This window comes from Hemicordylus capensis, chromosome 2 (assembly GCF_027244095.1).
Source record: "Hemicordylus capensis ecotype Gifberg chromosome 2, rHemCap1.1.pri, whole genome shotgun sequence".
Lineage (NCBI taxonomy): Eukaryota > Metazoa > Chordata > Lepidosauria > Squamata > Cordylidae > Hemicordylus > Hemicordylus capensis.
Window position 1 is genome coordinate 376,095,843 of NC_069658.1, and position 13,729 is coordinate 376,109,571.

The 13,729-nt window shown below is 38.6% G+C and overlaps 1 protein-coding gene across 5 annotated transcripts in view; it reads left to right on the forward strand.

Annotated features, from left to right (window-relative positions):
- The window catches only part of GABRB2 (gamma-aminobutyric acid type A receptor subunit beta2), a 227,312-nt gene extending 215,362 nt beyond the window's left edge, over nucleotides 1–11,950 (forward strand). For 3 of the 5 annotated variants that reach the window (XM_053296058.1, XM_053296061.1, XM_053296063.1), the window contains 2 exons: nucleotides 788–838; nucleotides 4,939–11,950. In XM_053296058.1, the coding sequence (XP_053152033.1) occupies nucleotides 788–838; nucleotides 4,939–5,286 (399 nt within the window). In that variant the 3' untranslated portion in view covers nucleotides 5,287–11,950. The remainder of the gene's footprint in view (nucleotides 1–787; nucleotides 839–4,938) is intronic. The other 2 variants (XM_053296059.1, XM_053296062.1) reach the window with 1 other exon arrangement.
- The last annotated feature ends 1,779 nt before the right edge of the window (nucleotides 11,951–13,729 follow it).

The window sequence follows — 13,729 nt, forward strand, 5'->3', positions numbered from 1 at the left end:
TTTCCTTTATTATAAGTAGACTTAGTTTGAATGTAAGATTCTGTAAATCTGGAATTTATACAGAACTCTGTTAGATGGCCATCATTTTGGAGTTTCTAGGTATTGGTTGAAATCGCCTCTCCTGTGAGCTGTGAAGATCCGCAGCTGTTCATGCTCTATGGTTAACTTTCTACAGGTTGATTAGAAACAAGAGTTAATGCCATTTTTGTCATATGTCATGTTATCATTTAGCGTGATTGTATCACACTTCTATTATTATTGGATTTTATCATTCAGCATTCATCTTCTACTGTCATAATGTTTTGTTTCAGTTTCCCCCTTCACATATTTACCTTCCCTACATTCCCTGCCCTGTGGAGTTTCTCCATTAAATGCCTAAAGTCTGTTTTGCATCATCGGCAATCCTGTTCTGTGGCTGAATAACCCCCTCAGCACTAGGAAAGTTTCCTTATAGCTTCCTTCCACCACCATGTAAATCCACATGTTGTTCCACTTTTTCCAAAATAATTTTTGCATATCATCATTTCTTTTTTGGTCAAAAATGACCAGTTGGAAAAATAAAATACATTTCCATCATGAATGTATGTTGTCTACAATGTCAGGGCCAAGACAACAACAGCACTTCTAAACCAAGGACAAACTTCTGCTGATTGTTGGCTCAGAGAGCCCTGTGCTTTTAATTAAAGTGCATAGTTTATAATAATAGCCTATAGTGCGTTAATTTTTAATGAACGCTAACAGCTGCCTTTTCTCTAAGGAAACTGGTCTTGATGTTGTTAACTTACAGGACAGAAGAATAATTGGCACATATCATTGTCCAGAAATGTATTCAACAAAGGTATCTTTTATTGTTTTCTAATGATTTTATCCTTAGAGACTTAGAACTGAGGTCTTAGACCATTAGTGGTCATTAAAGATCCCATGGCACATTTTGCAAGAGCGGGCATTTTTAATGCCAAGATCCTATCCTCATTTTTGGTTGTATTATAACTTGTCTTCTGCCTTCTGAACCATCCACACCACTCACCACCACCCACCGCATAGTTTCAATTGGCTACTGCATTCCTCATTTCCTGTACTAAAATATAGTGTGTTGTTTGATGATGTTAGATGGCCACCACATTTCGCCTGAGAGGTGATTGCACTTGTTGGTGAAGTGATGTTGCTTTCTAAAGTCTGTAAAGCGCTTTGGGATCCTTCTGGATGAAAGGCGCCCTGCAGAATTAATGTGTTTCACTGTTGTATTGTAAGCTTTTCTTTAGTTATAAGCATACATTTTCATTAGAGATGGGTGAACCTGTTCTGTAGCAGTAAAGCTTCTAATCCTAACCTCAAATGTTTACTTCATGACCAAAAATCAGATCAATCTGCTTCCCATCCTTTTCTTTATCATAACCTTATACATTTCCTGCTTTGGAAGTGAAAGGCAGGTGGAATTTAAAAGAGGCTGGTTAGCCCAATTTCTACTCAGAGAAAGCTGAGTTTTATGAATAAATATACAATTTCTTGCTACTTATCTCCCATAATAAGACAATTGAGGTTCATCCATTACTAATTTATTGCTATTAAATAATTTCCAATATCTCATTGGAAAAGGTTTAGAAACCTCCAGCCTTCTCAAGCTGTGGTGTTATTAGACCAAGTGTCTGATAACAGCAGATAGTCTCTTAAGAGGTAAATGAAAATGTGTGTGGTACTAAATGCCATACTTGCCAAAAACAATTTTATTTTCCTTCTAAATTATTTGACTGTGTGGCAACTTGATGAATTCCTCTCATTGGATAATTGCAGCAACTCTAATGGCATCTCTACAGCAGCCATAGAAGACTTCAAACCTGGCCACATGAGAACTTGATTCATCTGATTATCAGTCTTGTTTCTGTGTTTCAGATTATCACACTCAATATTCACTAACAATCACCTTGTCTGAGTGTATACACTTTTTAAAAAATATTCAGATAAATTTGTCTGTGGCCAAGCTGCCCAGTTCCTTTTGAAACTAAGTGTGTGGAAGGCTGAAGATGGGTTTAATATCTGAGGTCTGGGCTGTGACTGGAAATGGAAAATGAAACTTCCAGAAAGCTTTGCTACCCTGCTTGTGTAACTCACCCCATTCAGCCTACCCACCCACCTACCCTAGTATAACTGTTTTTGATTAACCAATGCTCCTGGTTTTTTAACCTCAAATGTTATTAAGAAGTCTGTATTTGTTTCACAGTCATCGTGTATTTGTCACAAGGCTAACTTCCTTCCTTTTAAATTGTTATTTAAACTTTAAAGAATTTACTGTTTCCTAAATGGTGAATTCTTTAATGCTTGGTGCCATGAAATATATGTTGAAATAAGCGTGTCTACCATGAAAATGCATTCACCCCTGTCTAGTTGCTTACAATGGGCTGGCTGATGTCAGAATTCATTAATGGGGTGGTAGCATCTGGAAATATGAAATGGCTACGCTTATACATCCATAATTGTCCATTATGGTGCTGCAGAAATTGTATGCTTTTGAGTACTGATCTGTTTGTTTAAACTGGAAGTGCAAGGGGACCTATTCCAGGCATTCTGATCAGAATTACTTCAATTCTGTTATGGGCTAGACCTTAAATGTATTATAGCCTAAACACAGTCTATGTAAGAAGCATTTTTTGTGAACACGAGGCAGCTTTTCAATGGACAATTGTACCACCATATCCAGAAAGAGCATATATAATGGTTTCAGACAATAGCTGCCAGAAGGTTTTGATTATTTGAAAGCAGAATTGAGTAACTTTAGCTAAACCTCACACTAATTTGTTAGGCTTATCCAAAGCTAAAGTTCCCAGCTGGCATCCAGACTAATTCTGTGCTGCACAAACTTTCCACTAGCTCAAGGATGTTGTGCTAGCTAGTTCTGTTACTTCAGGAGTTTGTGTTCCGGACTAGTGTTGTGCTAGCGTAAGGCTGATGCACTAACTAAAGGACATAACACCTGGATATTGTACAAAGAAAGGAATGTCTGCTGCAGACTGATCATTGCACTAGCAGAAGATGTTCACAGGTTGAACAATAATTGTATATGTTCAAGAGAAGGGTGTTGCAACACTGCAAAGTACCACAGCTTTGTTCAACTCCGTAAACCCCTTACATGTGTGCAACTCCTCTTGTTGCTCTAGCACAACATTAGACTGGATGTCAGTTCGTGTTCCACTATCCATGTTGGCACAAGCAGCCATGCAACCATCTTGTATGTGCACAACTTTGTTCATTGCGCCAGCCAGCATTAATCTGGATGTCAGCCCCTGAAGTTAAGAGACCAGATCCTTTGTGGGCTAACAGTACAATCTTCCAACCCAACCTGTTCAGCTATGATATCTCAACTGTTTAAAAAATTATGTGTAGACTGAACTGCACAGTGAAATGGTGCCATCCCCATCACTGCAGTGAATTAGGAAGCCCTGCAGTGTGGGAGTAGGGAAGTCCTGTGTGCATACACTTAAACTCCCAGTCATGCAAACTGTTACTAGAGTGGAGCAGACATTGTTTCAGCAGACCCTTTAATAGGCAATATAGAAAGGCAGTTTATTTTGAGTTATTACAGAAGATTGTGTAGTTAAAAATGTATATTTTCCATCAGTTAGAAGTTGATCCTGCAATTGATATGTAACTTTACCTTTCTGGATATAATCCCACTAAAGTTGCTGGGTTTCAATTTACTTTCCGATGAATGTGTAAATGTCCTAACCAGCATCCTGACTGATGAAGTGCTGCAGAGTAGCAGCACTTCACTGCCCACACAGGGGAGGAACGATTTTCACTGATCTCTTTCATATACACCCCGGACGTACTCCATGTGACCTCTGCATGACCAGAAGGCAGCAGGAGCAGCAGCATTCACAAGGGTCATGTTTCCAGGTTTCTCCAAGCACTTCCAGGGAAATTGGCAAAAATCTCCCCCCTACACATGCAAGCACCTAAACTTCTGAAGCAGGGGTTCTTCTGCTGTGTGTTACTATCCAGACACACAGAGTTAGTCAGGATTTGGGCCAGGGTTTTCTAGTAATTCCTGTTAAAATAAAGAATTTGTCCTTATATCTATCCAACAAAATGGCTGATGTAAATAAGCAGTAGCTACTATTCTGGGAAGATACTTTGTAGATAATGAAGGGTATTCAGGCTGGAATAACTAAGAGCATGGCACACATCACTTGTCCTTTGTGCACTCAATACCTGAATCTTAACATGGAATTTATGGTTATCATTCTGTTACTACCTTCTCACATTATTTAAAGTTTGTAATGATACACCAAAACATGTGTTGGCACGTAATGTGATTAGACTCTGAAATGAATGCCTGGTCATTCTTGCCTCTGAAGTGCAGCCTAGCACCATGGCCTGTTCTGTTCTGATGAGATGTTCCAGCGTGAATTTTTTTTTTAAAAAAGAGAGCACTGTTAGGCCCGGGCATGAAATATAGAGGAGTTGATCAGCTTTCTCTCTGATGATAAAAGTATCAAAATTCCTAACTTCAATGGATGAGAATTTCAAAATGGTTTGCAGAGGAGCTTAGCACTGCATTCAGACTACAGGACTGTGCTGAAATTCAGAACTCTTGGGGCAGCAGCAGTGGCCTTATTGCGATCATTCTTATTGTGAATGCTGATGAATCTTGTCAGAACAGAATGTGTAGGCCGGCAAAGTGCGGCACTTCATGCAAGAGCTTTGTGGCAGTGCCACCATTTTCCAAGACTTCTGCCAGACAAACATTGGCCTTTGACAGTGCCATACAATGTATTTGCCTGTGCTTTTCAAATACAGGATCCAGAAGGATGTCTAAAGTGTTAAAGTAGAAATTTCTGTAAATCAGCATTGAGTTGGATATCTTAGGTCTCAACTGTTGGATGATTGGTTAGGTGTGGGGTTTTATTATGCACACTAAGCCAAGCCCATTGTGTTTTCCAGATGGATCCACATGAAAACATTCTGTTGAGCACACTTGAAATTAAAAATGAGATGGCTGCTTCTGAAGCTGTTATAGGCCTTGGGGACCCTAGAAGCACTATGCTGGCCTATGATACCTCAAGTATCCAGTACCGGAAGGCTGGCTTACCGAGACACAGCTTTGGCCGTAATGCCCTGGAACGGCATGTGGCCCAAAAGAAAAGCCGGCTACGGAGACGTGCCTCTCAGTTGAAAATTACCATCCCAGACTTGACTGATGTAAATGCCATAGATCGATGGTCACGCATATTCTTCCCTGTTGTTTTTTCTTTCTTCAATATTGTCTATTGGCTTTACTATGTGAACTAAAAACAAAACAAAGCCACACAGAGATCAAGAACTGGATTTCTCTTCAAAATCGGTTGTACAGCCAAATGTGGGACTTAAGGAGAAAAAAAAACCTATTCAGGACAAAAGTTATTTTAAAACACCTTAGTTGCTGGCCCACTCTATAATCTGTTTTGGAATGTTCGGGTTTCCTTTGCAAAACTGTGAAACATATTCAGTTGCAGTACAAATGTGTACAACACCACCTCTAAAGATATACAGTTGCATTTGACATCTGGAGGGAGAATTTAAAACTGGGTCATTTCATTTTTTTTCCCCCACTCCTCATTTTATCACTAAAATGTAGATCTATTTAACCTATAGAAAGAGGAAGCTAGAAAGCAGGCTTGAGTTTGAAGAGCAGCATAACATGCCTCTTCACATCTAGGATACACACAGCACTACCTGGATGGAGAGTGTGTATTCCTGTCTCATCATGCTTACAAACCATAGTCCTGCATTACCTTTTAACACACAAACTTGAAAACAAGTAGTGCCTATGTCATACCATAAGAATAAGTACCGGAGACTTCCCACACAGGTCATGCTGCTGATTAAGAGAAGTGATGTTTTGAGTTCCCAAGTTCCCATGAAACTTGAAGTATTTTATTTAAAAGAGGGATTGTAGAGTTAACACAGCAACATAGTTCTCATGCTGTATGCCAGTGATCCATTGAGGAGTTTGAGAGGTGCCTATGTGCTGCAGTGTGCCATTAAGCATAAAGTCTAGGAGCATTTTATGTGTAAAGTGCCAAACAGTGAGCCAGTAGTGACTTCAGAAGTGGCTTCTGTCGGTGCTCTGTCCTTTCTTATGGAAGAGAGAAAACAGTGGCAAACGTTTGAAAGAGCAGGTCCAGGAAAAGGCTATAAATCCTGTACAAATTATTGGTATCAGTTTGCCTGATAGGAAGTCTAAACTTCCTGTGGTTCTCAGTTGCGGTTTTGATTTGAATCTCATTTCCACATCAAACAGATTGAGCAGAATCCCATGAATGAATACCTATGCTGCTTGGACAGCATTTTAAAAAAAATACTGAATAACTAGCACAGTTGTTTACTGCACCCAATTACATTTAATTCAGTTTTAGAAATATCTGTGTGAATGTTTAATGGGAGGACTTAGAGAAGTATTGTTTGTGTGTGTGTTTCCAGTATCTTCTGGATAAAGAGACTGATTGTTTTCTTTATATCATGTGTTTTAGAAATTTCTTTTAGTTTTTTTTTGCTCCACCACACTGTCACAATATTATAATAAGGTTCCCATTCCAGAAGTCAAGAATCTCAGTCCACTAAATACTGCTGGTGTATATCTTCCATTTGATTTCATGTTGGGCTCAAGGTGGCTCCTTTTTCTAGTATTACAGAACTAGTGATCCTTGGAAATAAGAGGTATGTTTCTGTTTAAATGGCTATTTAAATGGTTATGATTGGGAGTAGAATTTCTCTTAATTTCCTCATTTTTCCTTGCATATTGCTTCTGAGTTTTTGAGTACAGCATTCCTTTATAAAGAACTTCAAAAATGGGGTTACTGAGATCCACTGAGCATACCTGGCTGATGGAAATGTCAGATCCTAGAATATATTTGTGACTGATCACATGACTTAAACAAGAGAAAGTTTCCAAAGTGCATTTGGACCGAGGGCACTTCACACATCACAGAATCATTCCTTTTTTGATATTGTCCACAACCAAATGAGCAGTTCTTTGGGTTTTGTTTTTTTAAAGACCCCTTACTTAAGACATATTTTGTAACAATTGAAAATAGCTTGGCTGTTTTTAATAGTTTTTTCCCTTGCACATACACACATCCCAGTTAATTTTATAGACGCAAAGGTGGAAAAGTGTGTAAAATATCCACATTGTAGCTAATGCCAAGGATTTATAGTCCTTAAAGTACTTTGTTTTCTCTTTACATTGGTTCAACAGGTCAGCTATAGTGATAACTACAAAATCAGCTCCTAGTACTGCACTTCAAGGTATCTGGAAGTTTAAAGTACAAGCCATAATATTTTCTGACCTTGCCAATGAGAGGATGAATTTTATCCAGGGAGATAACAGAAAGAAAGTACAGAATCACCTCCATGAGGTCCTTTTTGTTATTAAGGGAAGATGCTTCCAAAACTAGATAGGATACCGTGTTATAGTATTAATTAATTCTAAGTTCTATAAGACTAAATTGAGGTTTTAAGAAGAAGTGGGAGGACCATGAGATAATAAAGACTTTGTTTTTCTCCTGTACAATGCCAGCATGTGGTAGAGATAGATAAAAAGTATTACATGATTTGCTTCATAACTGAAATTTAAATAAGCTGTTACCTTTTGAATTGAACTGAAATATACTCATGCTCATTTTTGTTAGGTCCACATTTCAACATAATTATCCCATTTTTTTCAGGTTTCAGAATGCATACTAGCCAGCAATTAAGGTGTTTTCCCTCCATCTTTGTGAAATTCATGGCAAAATTACAACTATATAACATGGCACAGTTTTAACAATATATTTGCAATCAAAGCTCTGTAAATACATTCTGTATATGACTGCTAGTAAGTCCAATATGCATTTTCCAAACTGAAAATTCATGCAGCATATTTGTGTTTGCCTAAGGAATGTTATGTTTCTATACTATTGCAGTTTTAATGACTGGGAAGAAAGAACCAAGCAATGTCATTCTGAACATTTTCTGTTCTCATCCCCAGGGGGAAGCAAAGTCTTAAATAATAGCACTGAAGAGAACATCTGAGAACTTTTATATTCTGATATTTAAAAAACTTAGAATCTGCCAGACACAAAAGCACAATGCATAGAGAACATGAGAGCAAGCCATATATATATATATATATATATATATATATATATATATATATATATATATATATATATATGGAAAAAATCTCATCTCATTTATGTTTAGGTAAAAATGTACATTAAAAGTACAACCAAAATATTTTTTTTAATAAATCTAAAACTATGTTCTAATGTCATAGTTAGCAAATTAATATAAGTAAAGAAAATAAAACACTAAACATTATCCAAGTATATAGTGAGTATATAGACATATATTTCAATATGTGTATATATATTCCTCTGTGTGTGTGTACACATTATATATGCACACAGGCATTCAATTCCAGTGAGAGCAGTCCAAATGTGGAAATGACTCTATGCCCATAGATCTGCTGTACTGGGCTGCAGGGAAGGGGCGGTGGGGGAGGGCGGAGATTTCCGTATCTCGCAATTTACTTGCAACATGTATGGAATTGTGAAAGGACAGTCTCATTATCTCCCATATCAAATCAGCTGTGTGAGAAGTGTCAAGCAAAGTGTGAATGAGCTGTTAGTTGAGGAGGACTCATTCCCCCACCTACAAAAGGAATCGGTATGGTAGCAGGTGAGGTTTTTCACAGGGCCAATCCAATATGGGAGAGAGAAAGGGGACGCCCAGATTGTCCTCTGCTCCAGCCTGCCAGAGAGCTGATCAGAGTTGAGACTGAGATGTTTCTGCTCTGGCTTCTCTCTGGTACTCTAGGTACCCAGTGTTCTGTGGTGCTCATGGTTTCTGGATTCGGGCTAGAATCTTACATTGATGTTTTAAAGGAATAAGCTAATAGTTTTGTTTCTATCATTAATTGATATGTGAATATTTTTTTGAGAAAGAATTATTAATGTATTTAAAATCTTACTATACAGGGTAACTGGGCATTTCTATATCAGCAGATCAATGCATATAATTCTTACAAAGTATTGCACAGTTTGACATTATGATAGTACTGTACCTCCTAGCATCTCAAAGTACACTAGCTCTCACATTGCTTGCCTATTTCTTCTCTTTAAAAAAAACAAAAACATTGTCCACTAGTAGTAGTGTTTTTTAAAAAAGAAATCCTAATATCGGGGGGGGAGCAAAACTATGAAATATTTCGGGTGGGGCGGGGTGGAAACAGACAGGAAGGCCAGGGTACAATACTTTAAAAGTAGTGGTCATAACATTTTGCTATCTGTACATAGAACATATAATGTGAGCAATCATAATTAAAGCAGAGCGTTTGTAAATATTATCAGATTTCTTAACATTTTTAACTTCTAATTTGTACTTTAATGTAAGGCAAAAAGCTGATTCTATTTATGGTTTAGGTTAGTGTCTTAAAATCATGTAAATATTTAAATAAGCTGTAAATGAGCAGTCAATAGAAACAGTAATTGTTCAGTGATTTTTTTTTGTTTTTATTTTTTACTAAGTACAATAATTGCAGTTCTCTAGCAGAATAATTTAAACACCCTTTTGCATAAGACTTGGATTCCAGAGAGGTTTTAACAAATCCATGAAAAGTACAGCATTATAATAGTCAATACAACAGAATTGTATTAGCTAGTTCATTTGCACAGTGGGGGGGGGGACTATGTTCCTAAAAATGGTCTATGTGCACCCCTGTCCAGTGGTTCTGGTTCATGCATGCAGCTCTCAGCAGGCATGCACACATACCACATTTGCATTAGCATCAGGAAAAAGTCCTCACATGTAATGGAAGATATTCAGAGCTTTCTCTGACACTAAAGAGATGGAGCAACTGCTGCTTGTGCAGAGCTCCATATAAGTACTGGAGCCCCTGGAACTTTAGATCTATAGTCTTGGATCTCTAGAAACAGAAATAAATATGTTTTAATGTTCATTTGCACTAAGGCTGTAATCCTGAAAGCACTAGAATGGTACGATTCCTCTTCAATGGGCAGAGGCAAATTAACCATTAGGATATGGTCTAAAATAAGACCTCACAAACTTGGGGCTGTGATGTAGTGTAGTTAATAGCATATCTCTGGATTGAGAGTAGACCTTTCCTATGTAACACAATGGGCTTCTTTAGCATTCTTTGCAGCTTAGAACATCATGGCATGCATGCATGCATACATACATACACACAAAGAGGCAAAACCCGTGTTTCCAGTTCCAGGAAAATGAAAAGACTAGTAGTCTGCATAACATATTGGCATAGTGAAACAAGAGAACCATACTTGTATGATTGACCTCTATTAATGGATTTACCATGGGTCAGTGGTACCATGGGTCAAAGCAGGCACCTTTTTCAGGATGAGGATAATGAGGGCAGCATGTCAGTGGCAGGTTCCAGTCAGGATCCATGCCCATTCATTAAGCCCATTTTAAAACCTGAAAAGGTCTAGGGTCATGCATAGAGTTCCACAGGCCTTTTGGATTGTGCCCTTTGAGTGTAAATGAAGGTGAGGCCTCGAAATTCTGTACCATGGAGGTGAATACCAGACTTTTTTTAAAAAAAAATGTCTGTCTATGTATAGTATTCTGTTCCTTTCTGTCCCAACCCAACCCGCCCCCCCTCAATGCCAAAGAATCTTTTATTTAGAAATTTATTAAAAGGGAACACTATCAAGACACTGCTTAACACCAAAGGTAAAGTTGTGTTTTTTTAAATGCACTAGGAAATGTTTGTTGGAAATTTTGAGGAGTGAATTGAATGTTAATGAAACACAACCATATTCAAACGCGTACAAGCTGCGGCTGACATCATGATTAAAGATGCATCAGTGCTTCTGAAAAGTTCCGCTAACTCGGCTACACTGCTGGTTCAGCAGTAGAGGCAAATTTCAGTGACCTGGCCTTCCTCAGGAAGCACTGTGCCACTCAAAAATATGTTCCTGAGGGCTACGCATCCCTCATGCATATTTCTGAGTGACACAGAGGGCTTCCAGGGGAAGGGAAGGTTGTTGAAATTTCATACACTCACACACACTAGGACTGGTGCAGCATTAGTCGGGAACTCTTCAGAAGAACTGGTGGTACACCGGTGCTTCTCCCTTTGCCCCAGTGCTTCATTAGTCAGGATGTCAGACACTAGCTCTAAATATCCATTTGAATTTATTAATGATAAATCAGAATAGATCATATTTGCAAGTTATATGCAAGACATTTTTCATATGTGTCAATTATTTATTTAAGTGCTTTGATCATTATGAATTCACTTTTTAAAGAAAACGGTGGAAGTCTTAGCTAGATTGGAATTAGTTTGAAGTCTTTCCCCATATTTTTCTCATCTCTAAAGTTATCTATTTCAAGTTCATCTGCATTTTATATGTTTGCATTGTTAATGCCATTTAAGAAAATTTCACCAGGAAGTGTATTTAAGGTCCTTTATATAGTTTGAGTTAGCTAACATGGGCATTTATAACATCCAAGGATTCTATCAAGTTGGCTGTTTTGAGTTTTCACATTTTAATTTGCATGGGTGTTTAAATGGTTCTGTTAGTACTGTCTTTGCACCGTTCTTCTTTCTCTTTTTTTACTTAGTACTATTTACTTCATAATGTAGTAATCATCAGCCTTACTAATGACCTTGTAGCCTTTCTAATATGCACATAATGCACATTTTCCAATGGCTAGAAAATGCAAAATACTAGTGGATATCATTGCATCAGATTTTCATGTTTTTCTCAAAAGGACTGCTAACCTCTGGGATAATTGAGGTAGTAAAATGATGATTGTAAATTGAGTAGCACATAAGAGATATTTTCTTGAATCTAAACTTACTACAGCCAGTTTCAGCATGTAAATATATAATAATGTTGGCTAGTGTGTAATTCTTGAACTAAAAAATATAAATAAAGAAAATGTAAAAGAATTACCCTGTTGTAGTTCTGGTGTAATAAAATGGTTTGTAATTCATATCTGGGGAAAGCCAAATGGCATGCATACACTTACTACACTTTCTCTGCATGCAATGCAGCCTTCATGGAGATTTTGCCAGCCTCCAGTCAGTTCAACTTCTGCTCTTTAAGTGGTGGCAAAAGTGAAGCCAGAATTTCACCATGGGTAAAAATCAATCCATTTCTGACCTGTTGGTTGCGTCTATAGAATGAAACCCTTACTGTATTTGGGTGCAGGTTCCCCTCCATTCAGAAAGGATGGTGTTTATCCCTGAAAACCCCTTTTGAACCTACATGATTCATTAATAACCCCTTTGTCAGATATTCCAGGGCTAGGTCATAGGCTATTTTAAACAGTGATGTGTTGTTTGGGAGAAATACTGGGACAAATTATTAGGGTCAGGAAATAAGTCCCTAGAGCATTGTTTCCTGGTAGTCCCATGAATTGTGTTCCCATGTTTGCTTCCACACAGCAGCCATTTGGTGTTTACTGAGAACTTATGTGCGCCACATTTAACACAGAGATGGAACAAAACATGTTGCCATACAGGGAAGAATGGATATTGAGCAGCAGGAGTCATGGGCTAGGTTCCAAACTGTGATGATTATGACATCAGAAAGAGGGCCTGAATGTTATGAGGATTTGTTTGTTTGTTTGTTTGTTTGCCTGCTTGTTTATACCACTCTTTGTCCCAAGACCCCAGGGCTGTTAAAAACAAGATAAAAACAATACTAAAACCATCTAAAAATAAAGCAATCGCAGCTCATTGGCCAAAAGCCTGGATAAAAAGGGCAGTCTTTAATCTCTGTTTTTAAGGCCAGGAAAAAGGAAGCCATCAGATCTCAGCCGTGACTGAGTTCCATAGCCTGGGGGCAGTCACTAAGACGGCCCTGTCCCATGTGCTTGACAAATGGGCCTCAGCAGGTGTGGGCACATAGAGCAGAGCCCTCCCAACCAATCTAGTGAGATGAGCAGATTCAGCTGAAAGCAGGTGGTCCCTAAGGTACCCAGGGCCCAAGCATATATGACTATGGCATCAGAAGGAGGCTGTATATAATGAGAATCCCCTCACCACTTAATTCTTAGTGAAGAACTACCCTTCCTCAGACACAAGGATGGTTGGCCCCTCATGATTTAACAATTGACTCTTTCACATGGGAAGAGATAGCAGACTTTCACATATGGGGGAAGGAGGGGGAGAATAAATGTTTATACTCAAGGATATCCTAGGTGTGTGGGGGGGGGGGCGGGGTAGATTTACACCCAGTGATCCCAGTTTCCTGAGGTAATATGTTTCTGAGCCCCAATAGTGTAGCCAGTTACACCCCATTAGTTTTGTTCCCCGGGAGCCACTGAGACCCAGTGAGTTTCTGTCTCCATAGACATGCCCTGCTTTCTATTCTTTGGTCATTCTGGAGTGTATGTGTACGTGTGTGTGCATATAGACACATGCCATGCCTATAGTGCGATCAATACACAATACACTATAGTACAATCAATATACAGAGTAACATAACCAAAAAAATACAGGGCACTGCCCAGAAGACCTTACCAATCTAAATTTGGACAGTGAAGGATAAATAAAGGCAAGGCAAGAATGGTCCAGGGGCAAACAAGGGAAAGACGTTGCTCTTTGGGAGCAATGTTGCTGCAGACCTCTCGCTGGATGGTGGCAGAGCTGCAGCTACAAGGAGGAGACCCCAGAGTGCTGACTCAGCAGTCCCTGCTGGGTCCTGCTTCATTTCCTGGGCTG